Source organism: Calypte anna, chromosome 3 (assembly GCF_003957555.1).
Source record: "Calypte anna isolate BGI_N300 chromosome 3, bCalAnn1_v1.p, whole genome shotgun sequence".
NCBI classification, from domain to species: domain Eukaryota; kingdom Metazoa; phylum Chordata; class Aves; order Apodiformes; family Trochilidae; genus Calypte; species Calypte anna.
Window position 1 is genome coordinate 15253815 of NC_044246.1, and position 21637 is coordinate 15275451.

The 21637-nt window shown below is 37.2% G+C and overlaps 1 protein-coding gene across 1 annotated transcript in view; it reads right to left on the minus strand.

Moving 5' to 3' along the window:
* The window catches only part of KIF6 (kinesin family member 6), a 145553-nt gene that overhangs the window by 4961 nt on the left and 118955 nt on the right, over positions 1-21637 (minus strand). The window contains exons 17-20 of the mRNA XM_030447857.1: positions 10553-10637; positions 9466-9601; positions 7797-7882; positions 216-305 (exon numbers count right to left, since the gene is read on the minus strand). Coding sequence (XP_030303717.1) covers positions 216-305; positions 7797-7882; positions 9466-9601; positions 10553-10637 — 397 coding nt within the window. The remainder of the gene's footprint in view (positions 1-215; positions 306-7796; positions 7883-9465; positions 9602-10552; positions 10638-21637) is intronic.

The window sequence follows — 21637 nt, forward strand, 5'->3', positions numbered from 1 at the left end:
GCTATTTGGTGCAAAGCTATAGGACAGCTTTGATGGTTTTTTGGAAGTTGGAGAAAAACCTGCATTTTCAGATTTTTTTCTTTTGTTTTTTTCTTTCCCTTTTCATTTTTTTCCAAGAAGTCTATTGTTAAAGATATTGGTATAGGGTTATCTAAGCATTACATCACATACTGATTTGCTTTTTTTTCTCTGAATAGTCCAGGTGTGCTTCTCACCTTGTTTTTAAGGCAGGGTCACTAGAAGAGATTGAGTTGTTTTTCTCAGCTGGATTTTCAGTAGGGCTGAATCTTGTAGTCTCTGAAGAACTGGAATGAAAGCAGAAATGAAGGAAAGAATACAGCCCTTGTGAAGGGAATATTAATACATGGGAAAATGTATACCCACTAAGAAACCACAAAGAACCTGTTTGTCAACGCTCTTTTTTTATCTATATGAAGCACTTGTTTACTGGAAGAGGATTTTCAGTTGAATACCTGTGATAGGTTTATGTAGAAATGAAAGAATGACAAATAAGCTCATAAAGATTACACTAAAAGTATTTACAATCTAAGCAGGGCTTGTAAAGCACTTTGTTGCCTCTGATGTACATTTTCTAATGGTATATTTAGTTCCCAAATTGACTATTAGCCAAGTGAGGCCTTAGCTCATTTTCCATTCTTTCTCTAGTCAGGCAAAATTATTACCAAAATCAGTGGGAGACTGGATAAAATCTCAGCAAGGACTTGGGGATGTGGCTGGTTGATGACAGCCAAATATACTGCAAACAGCTGCTGTGCATTCCTGTCCCTGCAGTTGTTGTTATCAAGGAGGCTCTCCAGAAGGAAGGCAGGTTCCTGCCCCAGGGTGTCTGGGGACTCTTTCCTTTCTCCGAGGGCTGCAAATGCAGCAGGATCTGGTGCCAGTCTTAGAGTGAAAACACAGTATTTACACAGTTTCAGGATTTTTCCAGTAGATGGCAGAATAGGCAAGTTCTTGCTTTTCTAACTCTGCAGTAGTTTGCACATTGTTGGCTGATGAATTGATATTTCTGGCAGAGAACTTGAAAAAGGAAAGAAATTTATTACTAAAATTTTACTGTATTACACTGTGCCAGGTTCAGTTTTGTAGAAGATATTGTGCCCAAGAGTCTAAGTCATTTTCAAATGAATGGCTCCAGGTTTACTGAATGTTCCTCTTTAACTCCTCAAGTCCCATACCATTTACAGCTGCATAAATGGATTAAAATAACCTCGAGGCTCAGCTGAATTCAACTAAAGCAGCATCATATATAATGTTAACAATATTCTGTACTTTATTATCCTTACATATTACAAGAGCTAGAAGGATGTATGATGCTATTGCCTCCTGTGTGGTTTAAAAATATCAGGAAACTTAACATCATAGTTCTGTTTTAGGATTTCCTGAAAATTCTTTTCCATTGATTTGGTAGTTCTTAAAAATTAAGTGATTAAGGGTCTTAAATTCAATCTTCTAAAAGGGCTGTATGTCTGTACCCTGAGATACCTAGGCAGTCAAACCATATAACCATGGTTTAAGAAATCACAGCACATCAACTGAACCATAGCAACTGTCCATCATTCTTTTCTTAAACTACAATGAAAGTAAGGAAATGAGGCTTAAGATGATTCTTCTTCATAGTTTTCTTTCCACTGAAATAAGCTTCTTTGCTTTTTATTTGCCGTGAACAGAATGTATAATTTTATAAATACTGTGAGTCACCTAAAGTAATTAATTTCAATGCTGTGATATAGGTTATATGTTTGAACTATTTTTTCAATGAATTTGAATTAAAATTATTGTCCAAAATTGCTAAATACCCATTTTAAAGGGGCCTTAGATGCAGATCCATTAAAAAACCTGGATGCTACAGATGTGGCAGGATTTGGCCTGTAGAGATCTCACTTTCAAGTGGATTCCTGGATCCAGGACAATATGCAAAAACTTGCCCTAGAGTACTCTGGGATAAATGGGCACCTGAGGAAGGTGATATTAAAGAAAAAAACTTAGATTGAGCGAGGTTGTTCCCAGAATAAGGAAATTAACATGACTGTGCTCAGAGATGGACCTTAAACTCTCACTCTCTTCCTAGGGTGTTACAGACAGACATTTTCATCTGTGGGATGCAAACCCTTCTGCAAGTTAAGGAAATTTATAAGAAAGTTAAAACTATTTTTTGTATAATGACTCAAAGTGCTGCTTCCATGTAAGAGGTTAAAAGTTAGACTGCTAATCTAATAAATGAGTCCCTCAGCTTGGCAGAACTCAAATCAATGTTTTATGTATTCAGGAGATTTCTCTAATCCCTAGTCTAGAGGAGTGGCCTGTCTGGGGATAATTAACATCCTTCATACCTAAGATCTGGTAATATTTTGATGGCATTGCAAGACATGTTGAATCATAAGGGATTTGAAAGAGTGTAATTTTGCAGTGGTATGTACAGTCAGACACAACTTGTTCCTAGTCTGTTCTCAGAAACAAAGACCATCCTCCTTCATCTGAGTGTAAGATGTGTTCCAGTGATGAGAAATTTTGCTACTGCTGCCCTCAATTTAATGGAAAGGCATTATGAGAGCATAGGGTTGGGGTAATGACCCTCACTCTGTGTGTTAAATCCAAAGGACTGGACATCTCTTTATGCTTGTCAGTGCCAGACAAAACCACAGCTGACCTGATTTAGTGTGATGATTGCCATTCCTCAAGCAAGACGTTGGCCTGGACATCTCTAGATGTTCCTTCCAACCAACACTTCTGCACTGCATAAATAAGCACTCCTGGATCACAGTTTTAGATTTGGATGGACCTACAAGGTGTAGGCCTGCCTCTGCCTGGCTCCTAATCTCTAATTTAATTCAAATTATTTGATGGTGTAAATGTACAATTCTCATTTTTGTTCTGAATCTGTCTGACCTTATCCTTGAGTTGAATCTTAGAAGTCTCAAAGCACTGACAGCTTCAGTAAAAGTTTTCTGTCAGCTTCAGTAAAATTCCTGTTTCTTCTGGAGGTTAAAGTCTGTCAACTTCCATAGTCTCCATTCTTTTTTTTAACCTCATACCTGAAGTTCACCTAGTGGGTAACTCGGGTTTTTGGGGAGTAGTGTATTGGGAGTATGTGTCTCAGTCAGGCATGGGACAGCAGCTGGAGAGATGTACCCAGTGTTGTGGCAGTGCCACTCTTACTGCAGGAACCCAAGGGCTAGAGACAACTGTCCCAAATCTCCACAAGGACCTAGAGCAGAGGAGCTGGCCAGATGATGGGTGTCATAACATTGAATTATTGACTCCCTAGCTGAGAAAATGCAGAGAATCAGGTAGATAAAAATGGAAAATGTAAAATTTGAAGGTGTGCAACCTCTGCAATATTAAGAAAACCCTCAGCTGCAGCACAGCCATCTGAGCCTTGGACATGAGGAGAACAGATCTTCCGTGTAAAGGCAGGCAATGTTCAAGATGCTTAAGATCTGAGAATTCTAGCATATAGGTAAACAAATCAAATTTGGCCTAGCTTGCAGATTCATAGGTTTGTTCATAAATTGTTCAAGTTAAATTGTTACTATCAGAATGCAAAAATCTTTCAAATTTAATTAATCAGTGGTGTTATTGCCAGATTATATTTTATCATCATGTAACACTGCAGAAAATGGGCAGAAATAAAAAAAGATTACACCATAAAAATGCTGCAAAATCTGTAAAGGTATCCCGCTTCACATAGCACAAATAGAAGGAGTGAATTTTGCAATTCAGAATAATAAAAGCTAAAAAGTCTGATGCTCAAAATCATGGGAAACATGAAGAGCTGTCTGAAAATACCTACAAGGGAATGTAAAGTGACAGAAGTTCTTGAAGAAGAAGCTGAAGAGCCAAGGAATCTGAGATTGAACATACTGTAGTGCTTGCCAGAACAGAACAAATGAGAGTCAATAAAAGGGAATGGGTGTGGTTAATAAGGATCTTAATAAAGTAAAAAGAAATGCATTCCCTCTGAAAGAAGGAAAAAAAATCCAAAATATTCAGAAGATTTGAATAACTATCCAATACTTGCTTGATTCTAGAAGAATACCAAAAGAGTTCAACACCAGTGAAAGTAAATATTCAGTGAGACAAGGAACATGAACAGACAAGGATCTGGCAAATTTCTTTTCTACAGGAGAATGTACGAGGAAGAATAAAACACTGTATTTGAATTCTAAAGGGGAACAAATATGTAGTGCTGAGCTAACACACATATTAAAACGTTCTGCAGTCTTGACCATTAAGGAGCCCGTAAGTGACACAGAGTACACACACTACGAGTTGCAGCCAGCACCACACTGTATGGTAGACACACTATGGCCAAGCAAAGTATTTACTTTCAAGTTTGACAGACTTTATGAGGTATTCTTTTGAATAAAATAACTCCTTGATGATTATTTTAAGTTCCTCTTCCATTCTCTTTGTATTGTAGCTTGGGGGTTGCTGATTAAACCCTTTTCTGTCTGAAATACAGAAATGGCTCACTCTTTCTCCACTTTGCACAGTTGTGCTTTTTAAGTAATATGTTCAGATCAAATGAGATTTAGATTTGTGCAGCCTTCATATGAAAGACATGCTAAGATAAATACAGCCTGGAAACCTTATGAATCTACTTATCAGGTTAATAAGCATGAGTCTGTAAGCTTCTACAATAGAGAAACTACTGGTTTCAGATAATTTTAGGTATATCAGATTTGGTAACGTAATTAAACTGTTCAAGAAATTACTTCTCTTATGCAGAATTTTTTTTCTCATGTTTCTTTCTCTAGTGGGAGTAGGACAAAGCCAATGGCTTTCAAACCTTACTGACTAAGGCAGAAATCCTCACTGTTCAACTTTTTTATTAACACAATTTCCTTTTGACACTTAATTTGCTGTTAGTTTTCATTTGAAAGAACATGTTTGGACATAAATCAAGTGCCTTTCACATGTGTGTATCTCTCTTATGCCTCGAAAGAATTACCAGCCTTTTTTTTTTTTTTTAGTTACAAATTGATTTAATATAAAATACAATTTGATGTTACATTCCCTTTCCAAGGCTTAATTTTCTTTGGTAACCCAACTAAGATGTGTCAAACAACAACAATCCATGTGAATAGTGCACTTGAAGGTGATCAAAAGACTTTGTTCAAACACATATATGAATCTCAAGAAAGCTTATGGTATATCCCTGTATGCTTTATATGCTGAGATAGATAATTTATTACTCCTAATCCCAAAGACTGCATTTATATCTGTTCACACTTAGGAGTTTGTCTGTATTTTACTGCATACTTAACTCTGTCAACAGCAGTCTTAGATTTCTGACATACAGATCAATAAGTGTTAGATCTTTTATCTATTGAACACACCTATGAACTGAATTCTATCATGGAAATAGATTTTATTTATACCACGTGATATCAAGTATAATTTATATCAGTTTCTGCTTTTGTGGCCAATTATTCTACTGGGCGACCATAGTAATGTAATTTCAGAGACATTGTTGATTTCTAGGTGAACTGGAAACAAAGAACCATTTGTGTCTTGGGACTACGGTACCAAGAGGAGCAGTTGTAGCCTGGACTCATCCTACACAATGATGGGAACTGGTAAGTAAATTTCCTGTGTCAACTGGGGTCAAGCAAATCCTTGGGAAATAAATATTCTGTTTTATGTTCTTAAAGCCAGTGAAATTGGAAACTTTTAGTCTAAAATGTTATTGCCTCCAATAGGGGGAAAAGTAAATTTTCATGCACAGTGGGATATTAAGCCTGAAGCTCCTGCCTCATGAAAAGCTGCAATAGAGCTTCTGCTCCCATATACATCACACTGGAAATGTACCTGTATAAAATATGTTAAAAGAGCCTAACATAAAATAAGATCAGGTTTCTGGAACTCTAAGGAGGAAAGAGTAGTTGAAAAGATCATTGCAAGAAAATTGCTAGAGATGGTAAACCAAAACTATATTAATCCTGACTCCCTTTACAATTTAAGTTCAAGAAGATGAATGTTTTGGGTCTGTGATATGTATGCAAGGATCATTCAGTCAATCTCAGTCAACATGTCCATTCCTGAGACACAGAGAAACTATTTATAAAGAACATGAGACTGTTTGCAAGAGACAGTGTGGGGTAATACAGGACTTTGAAGTAAGCTTGGCACCTGAAAGAAACCAGGTTTCCCTGATTCTCCCTTTCTATTAAAAATGCTAGACACACTTTTCTGAGACCTGCCCTCCAGTCATAAACAGAAATGGTAAAGGCATTTGAAAGAAAAGTTGAAAGGAACGTTATAAAGAAACCAGTTATGCAATTTTGCTTCTGAGCTACGGTGGGGGAATGAGAAATCACCACTCCTAGAGGCCAGTCTCCCACTGTACTGGGAAGTACCTGGGCATTATCTTATGTTCTTTTTAATTCTAGCTTTGACTGTAAAAGCTATCACTCTCCTGAGCAGTGCATCAGCATTCCAACAGGAAACTTCTTACCAAAAACAATGGAGCAGAGAGGTTGTGCAAGGGGTTCTTAGTTCAGTTCAGTACCAAATGAGAGTGGCAGTCATGGATTGCTTGAGCTAATTTGGCTGACACTGTGCTAAGCTAAACCAAAAATGCTCTCATGTTCTGTTCCATCACCTTTTCTGTGGGATAAGTAACTTTCAACCTAAAACTATAATTGAACACCTCAAGTTAGGCCTAAAAGCCACCAGCTGTTTGCAAATTGAGTAGTGCCTACATCTTGAGAGAACACAGGATAAAAATTGAAGCAAAGTAGAGAAGACTAGAATTGGTTTTCCTCAGTTCAAGACATCTGAAAATGCTTTTTTAGATAACTTTAGAGGATTATGTGTTTCACTCCTTGAGCTGATAATGGACCATTCGCTGCAGACACATGAAATGTACAATAAAAATTAGAATATATTTTATGGTTTTAAGAGAATCCACTACTCATTATTTTATGTTATGTAGAGTATATTACATTGCTGCAAAGCAGGAAACAATTTATGCAGAGTATTGCTACAGAACTCTAAGTAAAGCCACTTGTGAGAGAAAGATAAACTATATAATGAGAAGGAGGGAGTGAGGGAGAGAGACAAAAAGCTGGAGAGGTGGGGAGGGAGAGAGAAGAGGAAAGGAGAGAGAACACTTCTATTTACTGTCAATGAATACGGAAACTTGCACTTTCAGGTACATGTTTTCTTGCACTCTACTCTGAAAAGAAACATCTATATGAAAGATCTATTACTGACAATTTAAATTACAAGTTCTGAAATCAGAACTGATTGATGAAGAAACAACCAAGAAGATTACATTTTTTTTTACTGTAAAGGATGCACATGTGTTTTACGATGTCAAATGCATTATCATTGTGGAATAACATGCTGCTTGAATGGAACAGCAGGACACTTTTTCAACAGCAAATCTATGTAGACTGTATATTAAATAAGTTTTAAATATTTTTGTTTGTTTGTTTGCAATACATTCCAAAGAAGCTACAATCTCTTCATATAGCAAAATTGACTGGTAACAGGCTTGCTTTCCTCAAATAAGCCATGGGCTCTCCAGTGACTGGTTTCCAGGGTCCCAAGACCAACAGGTCAAAAGTACTGACCTACAATACCTTGCCTTCACGGGACTGCAAAACAATGGAATTATAAATATTCACTCTCTACATAGTCATTTCTGTCAGAACAGGGAACGTGGTGCTTGGGTGTGATATTTGTAAAAGCATTCTAGTGACCTGCACTTCTAATAAATCTGCATTCTCTTAGAACTAAGTAATGAGAAGAAAAAATGACAAATTTACCTGCTAGTTGGTAGATGTGAGGATTTGATGAACTGATGATAAACAGCTGAGGTATTTGGTAAGCTAACCATCTCTGGCTTTGCCTGCTGGGTACAGATTAAAAAAAAAATACATAGTATTGAATATTTTTAAAATGCTTAATATTGGCCTATAGGTCTCAGCAATAACAAGGTAGGCAGTGACTCATTCAGAAAACAGAGTCTGAATCACACAGTTATTTTCTTTACTTGGACAAACACTTCTGAACAAAGAGGAAAGGATTTAGTTTTGGCTCAAATATTTTTAAGCTCAAGTTACAGGTTTTTAATACGTAACAGCATGTGTTCACCAATTTGAGTTTCTTATGGAGCTCAGAAGTATAGATAGGTCAATATGCAAGAAATCAATCACAATTATTTTTTCCAGTTTGCTAATCTTCTACTGATGAATCATGAAAGGCTGAATCCTGGACCTCTCCTGCTAAGGGATAGAGAAAAATGTGCTCCAGCAGATTCAAGAATATTACTTGCAATGCTTTGAAAAGCCTAAATATTTTTACAGGAGGATGACTAAAACATCATCCTCTGCCACCAGTAGTGCTAGAGATTTTAACCTGAAAAAAGTTTTGCAATGATAAATTGAAGTTAAGCTAGTTAGGTGGCACTTTATGGATAACTGGATTCTTTATGTTAAGTTCCACATTTATTTTAGGCTGTTTTCTTGAAAAATAATTTAAACTTAGAAGTATTAAGAAAAATAATGGCTAAACACTTCTTTGTTTATAAGATCTTTCCCCTGAGGAATAAATCTTCTCTTCCAATTAATAACAAATGATATGGGATGGACTGCACTCAGCACTCTTTGGGCTGGTGAGCATTTCATGGCAGCACTTTGCTGTGGGATGCCATGTCATGTCACTACTTGGAAGACATTTAAAGAAGTGTCAGAAGGGAAGCATAAGAAAGCTATTTTGTTGTTTCAGTTGATCCCTCTGTAGAACATCTTGCACTGCCTTCTGTACATCTTGCACTGCCTTCTGTACTTGTGAAGCTGTGTAGTTTTCAGACCAACACCTCTTTTGTTCATTTTTACACAGATCATTAAATTACAGCACTCTCTTTCCGATGAGTTCTTAAAGAGGCAATGATGGCAGTGGTCTAGAGAATTAGGGGACACAAGCTTCATGCTGAGAGCTTCTGAACCTCTGGGAGTTTAGGAAAGCTGAAAGGTTACTGGAGTCTTTGCAAACAAAGAAAGCTAAAAACTGATTGTGTTTGCTGGGATTTATCCATATTACAGCCATGACTGCTTCCTTTTAATATACACATCATAAACCTGATGAAATCACAGTCTTGCTAGCAGTAAAAAAAAATAAAAAATTCCAATTTGCTTTATGTCCCTTCAGAGTTTTGGGCATTTCAGGACCTTTCTTGGCTTTAAATCAAGTTATTTGGGAGAATGTCAAAACAAAAAACAGAGCAGAAAGCAAGGGTTTTTTTTGTGTTAGCTTCATACAAGCATAATTCACACTAGCTTTGTCTGATTTAGGTTGGCATAAGCAGAGGTGAATCAGGTCCCAAATCCCATCCTTCATACTCCTTTCTCTCTAGTCAATAAGCTACTTCTTAACGAAATGATTGAAGATGTTGCATTTACATGAAAATGGAACAAATATGAAGTTATTTCATACCTGTAGGTTCATTGCCTCTTCAGACCACCAGACTTCAAAGTCTTTTTGCAGCTTCATCTTGATTTTTTCCATAAGAAGCTGCAGGTGTTCAATCTCTACCTTCAGAACTTTCAAGCGATTGAACATAGTTTTATAACTAGTATGAGAAGAAGAAACTGTATTACAGATCCTCCTACACATATCTGAATAAAGTTTTATCCTACCCAGAACAGTTACAGATTTAAATTACAAAAGAATATATAACAATCAGAAATGCAGGGGACACAAGCAGAATGGTTATAAGAGATCTCATATTTTAAAAGAACTTCATTGGACAGTAAGTACAAGAAACTTACACCACATTCCAGTGGGATCAATATTAAAAATTAAAACACGGGTTTAATCAAATATGTCAATTATTTATCCTGATTTATCAGCATGTTACCATTAAAAAACAACAGGTCATCAGAGTCTGAATCAAGACAGGAGCTGAGACTGATTCGCCTTTCAGATGGAAGCTTCAGTAATGAAGCCTCCTGGCTAACATGCAGTTGGAGTATTACCCATAGCATGTAATATCCAAAAGTTTCTTCACAGATTGCACATAAATTCTAGTAGATTCCTTAGAACTGATATCCTGACATCTATTTCATTTTATTCTCCTGGCAACAGTGACATTACAATAAGGACTGATTAACCAATGTGTATTCTCCATATTATTTACACATAGTTAATCCTCTATAACCTAAAGGTTTTCCTTAGGTCAAAGAAAGCAGGATACTTTGAATCAGTTAAAAAGGTTCACAATACATTTGGATTTCATCAACAGGTTTCTAACACTAATCCTCAGGAAGGATATTAAGGTATTTTTATTTATTTATAGCTGTTAGCATAAGCATAAGTTTTCCCCACTCGTACATGGTGGCATCTTACAGACAAACCAAGAGTGTACAGAACTTTAAAAACTATCATTGAACCACAAGCTGACATTTTTAAAATGTCAGAGAAAACCCTGAGGGTAGCTCTGTGTGCAGAATTGTAATTGGAATATACCAGCAGCATAATTTATCTTCTGAAGGACGGTAGAAGTTTGGGACAGAAGTAATACCTTTTTTTTTCTTCTTCAATTTGCATCCGAAGTTTCTCTTCTACTGGATCAAGTGTATTTAGCTCTTCAGAAGGACTGGAAACAGCTTTAAGAGAAATTATCAGATGTAAGCAATGACCAATGTGATATCAAAAGAAACAACTTTTAATTAGAATAAAAACTATTTTTTAAGTGGTAGGTAATGAAATTAGGTTGGTTTTCTTTTTTTTTTTTTTTCTCCATTGTAGATATGAATAAAATTGAGCTTGCCATTACATTCTATAAATTGGTCTTTGGCATAAAACACTACCAAATGCATTCAATCTGACAGTTTTGTCTACAAATAGAAGACCAGAACAATGAAGTTCCTATGAAAAGGAGATACAACAGTAGCTGTGCTGGTGACTGGAAATGGAGTAACAGAGAGGACTTGAAGATATATGCGGGAGGAGAAATTAACTGTGGTAAGCAATAAATTCAGACAATAAGTATAAACAAAGAAAAAGACCTGAAACTATGTGAGACATTTTTCAAGAAAAAGAAAACTGAGGAAATACCTCCAGAGTAGCTGAAGTTAACCAGGGAAATCATCTTAGGATTTCCCTGTCTTACAAGAGAGCTATCTAGCATGCAATACACAATATGTTTATCTAAGAGATGGCAAAGCAGTCTTTCCATCAAGGGTTATATGTTCAGCAGTGAAAGGAAATGTAAAGTTAGCCTCTAGTTTTACAACAGTTTCTATTTCTAGGATGAAGGGGGACAGTTTAAGGTTTCCAGGAAAACATGTTTAGCCTTTTTAAGTAAAGATTTAACAAAAGATTTGCCCTACAATACATGCAAGTTTCCATCCCCACTATTATTTCTGCCAAGAAAATAAATTCTGCATCAACCTGTCATGTGTCCTGAGGAGTGCACCCTCTCTTCAAGGAGAGGAATTCCATCTGGAACAAGAGGGCAATAATGACTCCCTTTTGCCTGTCAGCACTCCAGCTGAAACTATTAATCTTTTGTTGTAGCACCCTGTAGCTTTATATAGGTGAAACTGAAAAGCATTTTATTATTAGAGTGCTTAAGTCAGGCATATTAATTCAGACAGCCAAGGTGGAAAAAACCCATGCACAATTCTTATTTCATCCAGTGAAAGGCTTTGCTGGATGTGCAGATTTCAAAAGAATGATAGGTGAAGACATTTGTGATGGAGGGGGTACTCTCAAAGGATTAAAATGTAAACTGCTTGAAGTGAACATGTCAGGAGGCCCAAACATTACAGCAGAGGAGATGCTACAGCAGTGGCATCATATAACAAGACATAACTGAGCAAGACAGATAATAAGACAGTTATATTCTGCCAGAACCTTTAAGTAAAGCAGTAAACCATTCAATGATTACAGGGGAATCAGGATTTTCTGATTTGGGAGGAGAAGGGGCAAGGTGTGAAAGTGCAGAGCTACACAGAGAACTTGTGGGAGACCCTGCAGAGCTCCTGAAGCTTCACTTGTTCTGACCTTCACAAATACATCAAGATTTGAGAATGGTGCTCTTGTGGAACAACCAGAATAGATTTAGGGAGTTAGTGCCTCCCAAGTGAGCCATGTTCACAGACCATGTGAGCATCCTCAATATGTCTCTGTGCAAAGCCAGCCAGACATAGCTTGAGCTACCTTCAGCAGCACAGTGAGTGCATTTGATCTATTTGGACAACCTTTTACAGTGTCTGAGCTTGGGAGGTAGGAGCTGTAGTTCCTCATAATGAAGGGAACTAATATGAAGTAGAAGACAGTAACATCTTAAAATGCTACTGCTGTTTCTGCAGCGAGGACTTCCCTACATGAAAGCATCATCACCAAATTCTGCTACTCGTTACAGAGTGACACAAGGCCATGGTATTGCAGCATTCTTTTCCTAATTTAACTGGACATCTAGTACTTGGAAAAATGTTTTTCACTAGCTCTGAAAGGGCAGACAAAGTTAGGCAGAATTTTGTCACATATATAAAAATAACAAGAAGAACGCTTTTCTGCTGCTGATGACACAGTGTAGAAGAGCTTATTTGGTTGCAAGTTACCTTCAGAAATAATAAAAAAACCTTGTATATGAGACAAGTACACAAAGGCCCTCAGCATCCTCAACACTGAACACAGCTACATCCATATCTTTAGCAATATGCTGGTAATGAAAGCAAGAAACACAGCTGTGGGCAAGGTGAGCAACACAAAGTTTGCAAAATGTTCAGCATAGAAAGAGTTGAGCACACTGCAAGGTGATGTTGCCTCAGCAGCAAAAATAGCATTGGATATTTCATCAACTAATGGCTGAAACTTAGATATCCATCACTGCTCTAGCCAGAAAAGCAGAACAGATCTGATCACAGTGTTAAGTGGAGTCCAGTGATAAGTCAAGTCCAGGACAACTCAGGCACTGCTTTCTAACTTCTCTGGTTTTTTTCCCCATTCTGTTGCAGTCTCCATTTGAACTTTTTTTCATGCCTGCTCATTGCAACAATGTGCTTGTGAACTGAACAGCATCTTATGGTTGAAGTGTAGTTCAACAATTCTGTTTGTTGCTGCTGCTTCTCCCTTCTCTTCATTCCCTGCTACTTCTTTTCTCTGCTTTCCTTTCCTCTTTACCTTTCCTGAATCCCTGCAGTGGCCTCTTTCTGTCCCTGAGCTCCTGCTGCTGCTGCCTTCCAGCTTCCCACCAGCCCAGACAATTTCAGCTCCAGCTAAGAAGCCAAGGCAGAGGTTACTGGCTCATAGTATCTCATGTCTAATGTTATCATTCTTCAGTACACACGCTCAGTTAGTTTAAAATAACATGATAGGGACAACTGAGTGAAAAGGCAGTAAAGCATAGAAAGCGTAACATTACTCACAAATTTAAGACAGATACACAAGGAGAAATACTTTCTTCTTGCTACAGGTTTTTATTCCTCTAAAGAATTTCTTTTTATTGAATATATCTGCCTGCCCATGCAGAACCATAAAATGTTTATTAAAACAAATTTTTTTACTTGTGCATGGACTGCATACATACAAAATACACTTAAATTATGAAAACCTAAATATTCCTGAGGCCAACTTTTCCTTATATAGGGTTAAAAATTTTCAATACACAAAGTGCAGAGGTGGTACTGCTGACATAGTAACTCTCAGATACCATTTCTACAACTGCAGAGAAGAACACAAAGTGGTAACTGCTTTGTTCACTCAGGGTTGACTTTTAACTTGTCAATTGACAGTCTGCCATCTGAAACTTGACTGTCCAGTCCAGCTCTCTGCTTTCAGTGCATCAGCTGTGATGAGCCATTCAGCTGATGTGCAATATCACAAGCACTTCTAGTGCCCCTGTGACTTCTCTGGGGAGGCAAATTCAATTGCTGCAATTTGATCCTGGATAACACAGCCCCAGCTTTCAGGGGTCCAGGAGAGGTATGACACACATATTCAGGAAAATACTGCTTCTGTGTATGCTAGGGGTTTCTGTTGGCATTTCTCCATCCACTTCTGCACATAAAACTGAGTAGCAAAACCATGTTAATAATTAATGTTCAGGACATCATTAATCCTGGCTTTTGTTAAGATTACTGAGTCACATGATGTAAACAGAGATTTTGACAGTGCTACATTGGGTAGTGCAATAGCTACCAACTGTTATCTTTATCTTCAGGCTATTTTTTTTGTTTTCTCTTTAAATACAACCCATTTGGGGAAGTGAGGCACAGGCCATAATTGATGTCAGCTGCTTGCTTAGAGAGGAAGATGAGCTCTGCATGAGTTGGCACTCAGTTCATATCATAAGGGTTTGTGAGTTTTGTTGGGTTTAGGTCTTTTTTTTTTTTTTTTATAAACAAGATTGTAAGGCACATTCTAAGATATACTGTTTTTATTCTAATGAAAGGGCCAATTTGGGAGCACAGGAATCAGTAAATTTTACTGCACGTCACATCACCAAATCACACAGCACCAGAAATAAAAGATAGCACCTGCTAAGTGTATCACTATTTCAAAGCAATATGGCAAACACGGATGAAAAACACTATTTCTATTATAAGATACCAAGTGTTATCACCATAGTTTACTGCAAGCTGGCAACAAGTTGAAATACTCTGGCAGATTCTTGTCTACAGTCAGAAATTTTTGCTAGAAACTCTCTGTGACCCTGAACTTTATACTCCCTGGGGTGCTCATATATTTCTCGACCTGAGTGTATCCTAGAAGTCAGACTCTTAGGGATTTATTGTCTTGTGCCTTAAATAACATTATGCCCTGCCCTACAGCTGTACTTTTACAGTCAAAAAATTTCATTTTTTTCAATGAACAGTCTTGTGTTTATCTGCTTAAATTTATAGTGTCCTAAAGTAACCAATTTAGAATTTACTTCATTATCCAGCCCATTTTTTCACTGCTTTATTTATTGGGCTTGCAGGTTTTGGCAAACCCAGGCTTTAGTGTTTTCAAATTGGAGCAGATACTGTCACTTGTGTTTTTTTAAAAGGACTACCTATTCATTGTTATTCAGGATTATCTTACAAGTGCTTCTCCCCTTCTTCTTTCTTATTCCTCCCCTGGGCCGTGTCAACCCACGAGCATCACATGTGTACCTTAAACACCAGCAATGATGGGTATGCACAATGAAACTCAGGAGAAGATGAAAATAACTTACTGTCTGGAAGAGTTTCTATTGTGGGTTTTAGAGCAATTTATCCCTTAACCTAAACCAACAGATTTGTTTTTCAGCCAGTAGGTCACGAGCATATTAGTAAACAAACTTTCCTATTTTCAGCATACATTGAAACAAAATGTCCTATTTTCAGCACTTTGCAAGTTTGTGTATGTCTAGGAGATTAAGGACCAGTATTCTGTTGATATTTATCTTTATTTTAATAACTGAATTTACTAAAAGTGTCCATTAGTATGCTGCTTTTCTTTCTATCATTGTATTGTTTATTGTTTTACTGCTTTAATACTGGCTCAAATTGGCTCCCAATGCACACCTAGAAAATGGAACTGGGTTTTTTTTGGCTCTGGGAGATGTTTTGACTAAATACAGACCACACTTCAGTATCCTCAAGTTTCTGCTCTTAAACTAGACATCTATATATTTCCTTCTGAAAAAAATATAGATATGAATCAGAAGGCATTGCCTTCACATAAGATGCACCCAAGCCATGAAAGTTTATGAAACCATTGTGGCTAAAAGTTCCTGGTTTCTAAGTATCAAGTACCATACACTGATGGGAAAAGGGAAAAAAGCAAAACAAAACAAAACAGCTGTTTCAAGTTCAATCTGTTCCAAACACACCACTTCATCTAATGGAATAGTAACATAGCTGAGTCTTAGGTCAGGAACCCCCTGAGAACTCTGATTCTTGCCTACGCTTAATGCATTTTACCATTTGATTACATGAGATTGTTTTTGTATCATCTTGCTCATAATACTAGATAACACTATCCAAGGCATTTGAATGATCTTTGCCTCCCAAGAAAGGATGGGGTTTGTCATCCATAAGTTTTGAAACTTTGTTGGCATTTATTTCTACAATATCCAAGACCTTTCATAGGAAAAAAAAGTCTCCTTGATAAGTTTTGCCATTCTCTTCTTGAAAGAAAAGGATGAAAACTACTTCTGAAGTCAATAGCTCATCATGAAGCCCAGACATTAGGAACACACTGCTGCCAACATGTAGGCCACACTTGCAATAAAATAGGACCATAACTTCTGTAAAGCAATGCTTGGTCAAGATAAGAGCATGACTGAGAATAATATAGCACAACTTTACTGAGATGAAGAAATATCTAAGGGTTCTCAAGCTGCAGTCACACTGAGTGACACAAAGCATAGACAGGATGCTGAAATTACTGCATCCATATTTCTTGCTGGGGATTATCAGATCAGCAGTGGTACAGCTCTCTGTTCTGAGAGTGCCAGCCTTACTGTGTGTGAGCAACACATCAGCATATACAGTAAATCCTCTGCTTGCAGGTGATGTTTAGAAATACAGTGCACACAGCAACTGTGGGATCAGTTTAATAGATCTAATGTTTTCTAAAAACAATGGGTGTTTTACCTACATTCTACATGGAACTCTGGCTGTGGTTTCAGCACACTCATGGAAATGTACATAAGCATTTATTTCAGATTGTACACCGAATTTATAGCAATGCCATTTGAAAGAATAATAAGAAAAATAAGGCTACACATTTTATCCTTTTCTGCTTCTGTTTCAGCTGTGCATAGACACAACTGATGCATCACTTCAAGGTAGGACCATAAAAGAGGTTTTGACCTTCCTTCATTATAGAGGTGAATACTAACTAAACAAATGTATAAGGTAGTATTAGCCTGAACACTTTTGATCTTTCTGCTACAAAGGATTAGTAAAAGGGCTTTCATCTGCAAGAGAAAAGTGGAGGAGGTAGAAAACAGAAAGGAAAAATAAACTATTCTTGGTAAATCAATATATTATGAGCATGGGGCTGCACAGTACAGTGTTTAGTTTAACTCTTGCCCCAAATAAGACAGAAGTTGTTGTGCCTGTTTTTACAGCCAAGAGAGAGGCTACTCTGAGCTATAATGAAGCTAAAGCAGATAAGCTTAGGCCTAGAAACAGAAGAGTCTGTGAAAAAAAAAAAATTATTTTTTACTTAGTTGACCTCAAGTTCTGTCTTAGAATAATAGAATCACTCTGGCTGCAAGTGAACTTAAAAGGCTGTGTGGTCCAAGCTACTGCCCAAAGTTGGACAAAAACTGAATCACAGTAGGTAGCTCAGACATGCCATGAAAAACTCCGAGGATAGAGATCCTGAAAATTTCTGAGGACTTCTTTAACATCTAACTATACTTGTAGCATTTTTTTTCCAATATCTTCATTTTAGTAGACCAAATTAGAGAACTGAGAGATTCATCTCCACATTCTGTCTTTCTTACTTAATAGTCACCAGGAGGAGTCTCTAAATAATAACACAATACACTCTGAACTTCTCAGTATTTCAGAAAAAATACTTATTGCAGGAAAGCTTACAGAGACTGCAAGCTGTTCCAAAAACAGTGAAATACTAAAGTCGGTGTCAATAAAACTGGGAACTGGATAGCTGTGCTACAAGTTCATGACTCGTAATAAAAATATCACTTGATCCAAAGATGTCTTTACTCTTTTTTGAGATCTGACAAGCTTAAGTGGAGTGGGTCACATGGGAAGCTTAATAGAAACACACGAGTAATCTCAGAATTTTCTGACAGTTCAGGAGAACATTTTTGCAAAGATTTCCAGTAAAGATGCAGTTATTAAAGACACAATGAAAAGAAAACTCATGGCTGCCTCTATAATTTAGCATTGCACCTAGTAAAACCCGCTAAAAAGAGTATCAGAAAAATTACAGCAACAAATAAAGATTCAAAACACCCTAGAAAGACTGAATAGAAACTTAAGGAAAACAAGGTCTGTGTGGGACTGAAGCCCGAGGGACAGGTTTAAGAAGTGTCTTCTTATTAGAATATCTCCCTACAGTTTTATTAAACTTCATTACTAAATAATACTGGGAAAAACTCAAAACATTACCTAAGAAGAAACCTCAAGTACCGCTGCAAGGGAATCACTATTGCTTGTCTAGCTGCTGTTTCTTCACAGAAGAACTTGGTACATACAAAAATACAAAAGCTCTTCAAGAGGTCAGAGCTTCAGGCATGTGCTGTGCTGACTTGTACAAAATAGCAGGTGAAACCAAGAGAGTAAGTCACTTGTGGTGTGTAACTTCTCAGTTATCACAGACTAAAGTCCAGGCTTTTTTCCTTCAATACAAATCCGGAATATCTACAATGACTTAATACATTGCAGTAACAAGAAGGTCCAAAGATCCTCAAATCTACTTACCCTACATAATTACTTGTATATGTTTTCAAAATTAACTTCACATCAGTATTTCAAGCATTTGCTTAAAACCTAATCTGATAAATATTTTTATATGTACTTCATAGGTTACAATAACTGCACAGAGAAAATTCAAAAGTATCTTTAACTCTGCGGAGCAAAGCTCTTATTCAAAAAAGGCAAAGAGACACTGGTTTCTAAATTTTCATCCTGTTTTGCTATTGATATCTTTGTCTTAGCCACAGTGAACAATCACCATCCTTTTTAACAAACACAACCTTACCAGCTTTCTGTCAGTCTCAGAATTCAAAAAATAAACTTTGATGCAAAGCATGTCTGATTTTTTCTTTTGAAATAGAGACTGAAGAAACGAAACCCATCACCTAAAAGAGTGGCCTTGATACCACTAGAGGCCACCCTACGAATAAAATCAGTGCCCTGCATGCACAAGAACAGCAAAACTGCTGTTGCTTGAGATTTCAAGCATGAAAACAGATGAACACACAAAAACACTGTGCACATCAAAATTATGAATTTCTAAGAGAAGTCTTTCCCTTAGTCTGAGGCCATTGCAAACTGACTACACTGTAGTCATATTTTACAGATTGGAAATACATGGCCCCACCTACACAATTTTAGAGGAAGCATCTTTGGATGCCTAGGAGCACTGCAGACATGTTGCTTTATCTCTTGAAAAAAAGAATCTGAAACACTGGACTTTGAACAGATTATTTCTCTAATGTGTTTGATTTAGCCCATACATAAGATATCATTTTTCAGCACCAGGAATGATGGTCTTAAAACAGGCCATCTATTATTTGCCATGAATTGAGTTGGATTTGTGTGGGAAAACAGACTGCTGCTTCGCTCAGCTTCTGTCATTCTGTGATAGAAAACACTTGTGTCTCTTCATTTCATGGCATTGGTACAGATAAAGACTCTACTGCTTCATATGAACGAAGTTAAAAGGCATCTCAGTTACAAGCTGCAAAGCAGTGAAAAAAAATGAGCTCATTTTATTTAAGTATGGATTTATTTAAATCAGAGATTGATGCAAACCAGCAGTTTGGAAGTGCTGTATGCTTTCCATTCACAAAGATCACAACAGATGAGTTCAAGACACTAATTATTAGCCTAAATAATGTTATATATACATGTAGGATGCTGCTATGGTTGCAAAGAGAAGTATCATACTCTTCCCAAACATACATTATATTCTCACCAGATAAAAACCATGGTGGCCCAGTCTCACTACTGGCATGAGCTATACTGGAAGTGTTCAAGGTCTGGTTAACTGGGGCTCTGGGTCCAGTGGGAAGTGTCCTTGCCCATATCAGGAAAGTTGGACTAAATTATTTTTAAAAGTTCCTTCGAACTCAAACTACTCTGTGATTCTATGACATCTCACTCTGGGACAAGTGGGAGCATCAGTTCCCAATTCTGCCTCTCCAGAAATGCAGAAATGTGTCAGGAAACACATTTGCATCCCATCAGGTATAGACTATACAGCAATGGCACTACAAAACAGTGAATAGGAAAAATAGTTTATTTGAAATTCTTTCCTAACACTGGCTGAATTTTTCCTGCAGTCATACCCTGACACATTATATAGCACTGGTTGCCCCTGCTTTGTTCTGGTACTGGTCGTGTTCTTTCGCTTCTAATCAAGGGAAGGTGAGGAAACAGAATGAAACACACTAAAAGAACACATAGCATGGCAGGAACAACGATATAAACTCTTACAGATAGCTTTAGAACAGGCATGGAATTTTGAAAATGTGAACAAAGATACAGAGGGAACAAAGCTAAGGAGAAAGCTCCCTATTCTGCTTAAAACAATTGTGTTACAAGTCCAAACGTAAAAATAGCAGATTCCAAAATCCTTGCTCTCAGGTTTTTGCCACTCTAAATCAAATGCTGGTATGTATTTTAAGGGATGCAAATATATCTTATCTCTGACTCACCTAGTCATTTCATTTTTTTTGAGGAATGGGCTTTTTCAAAGAAGTTTGCTCAAAAAAGTACTTGGGAACAGCTCTTTGAATAACAGCAGGAATACAAAATCATATTTCTAAAATCCAAGCTATAAAACCTGGGAGAACAAGGTGGTTTTTTTTTAACAAACTGTTGATAAAATTGGGCCTTAAAGTTGAAATTCTTACAAAAGATGCAGATTCATCACAAAGACCTGTATTTACCATCTTTACCCATGTTTGTACTTGGTCTTTTCCTTTTCAAATAAGTCTACAGAGACAATGGAGTTGGACAGAAAGAGAGCCATTTGGACCCAACAAATCTCAGGAGCTGAAATGTTTTGTCATCTCTTGATATTTCCAGGAGGATCTCAAAAGAGTTGGTAGGTTGCTACTAGCCTGGATTTCAAAACTTACATAAAAATAGAAGGGAGACTCATGGATAACAAGACAAATATGAAAAAATATTTGAAATGGAAAGCTGCAAAACTTCGACTCAGTTAAACTGAAGTTACTGCAATTATTGATAACGAGGGTAATGCTGTGCTGAGGATGCTGCTTTACTGCCTGCAGATTCTAACCTTCATGTTAATTTAGAAAACATGCACATAATGAATGAATCTTCTGTGTATGAAGCTTTGTCAGAAGCTGTCTGACTGGCCTGAGGGACTTATAGAAAGAGTAAACTTTTCTGATACAGATAGATCAGTCAGGAGTATGTTCAGTTGTCCTCCCTAACTTCCAGAGCTCACCCAACAGTGGCATCCACTCAAGAGAGCTAACTAGGCAAAATTGTCTCAGTTCAGTGGCTTCTATTATGGAAAGTTACAGTACAAAACATGTGTTTGCTAATATGACTGCATCCCAATAGAAGTATCTTCCCATTAAAGTGTCATGGAGCTCCCTGTGTCATCAGGCAGGTCCAACTTGGGATCCAGTCTTCTGCCTCTTCAGTCTTTCCCCCGGTGCTGGTGACTATCATTACAGTAGCCAATTATCTGCAATCATGCCCTACCAATGCAGTACTGGAATGAGTTAATGAAGAATCAGCTCCTGTATTTTACCAAAATGCTAGTTTAAGCATCTTAGGATAATATTTCATTGAAATAAAACTTGTATTTTCCTTCTATAACATAACAAATATCAGGGAAAGCTTCTCTTCCGTGTTTTCCACCCAGAAGATGTTGGTGACCCAATGTTTTTGCTCTGTCAGTATCTCAGTAGTTTGAACATTATTTCATTTCAAATGCTGCCTAAAAATGC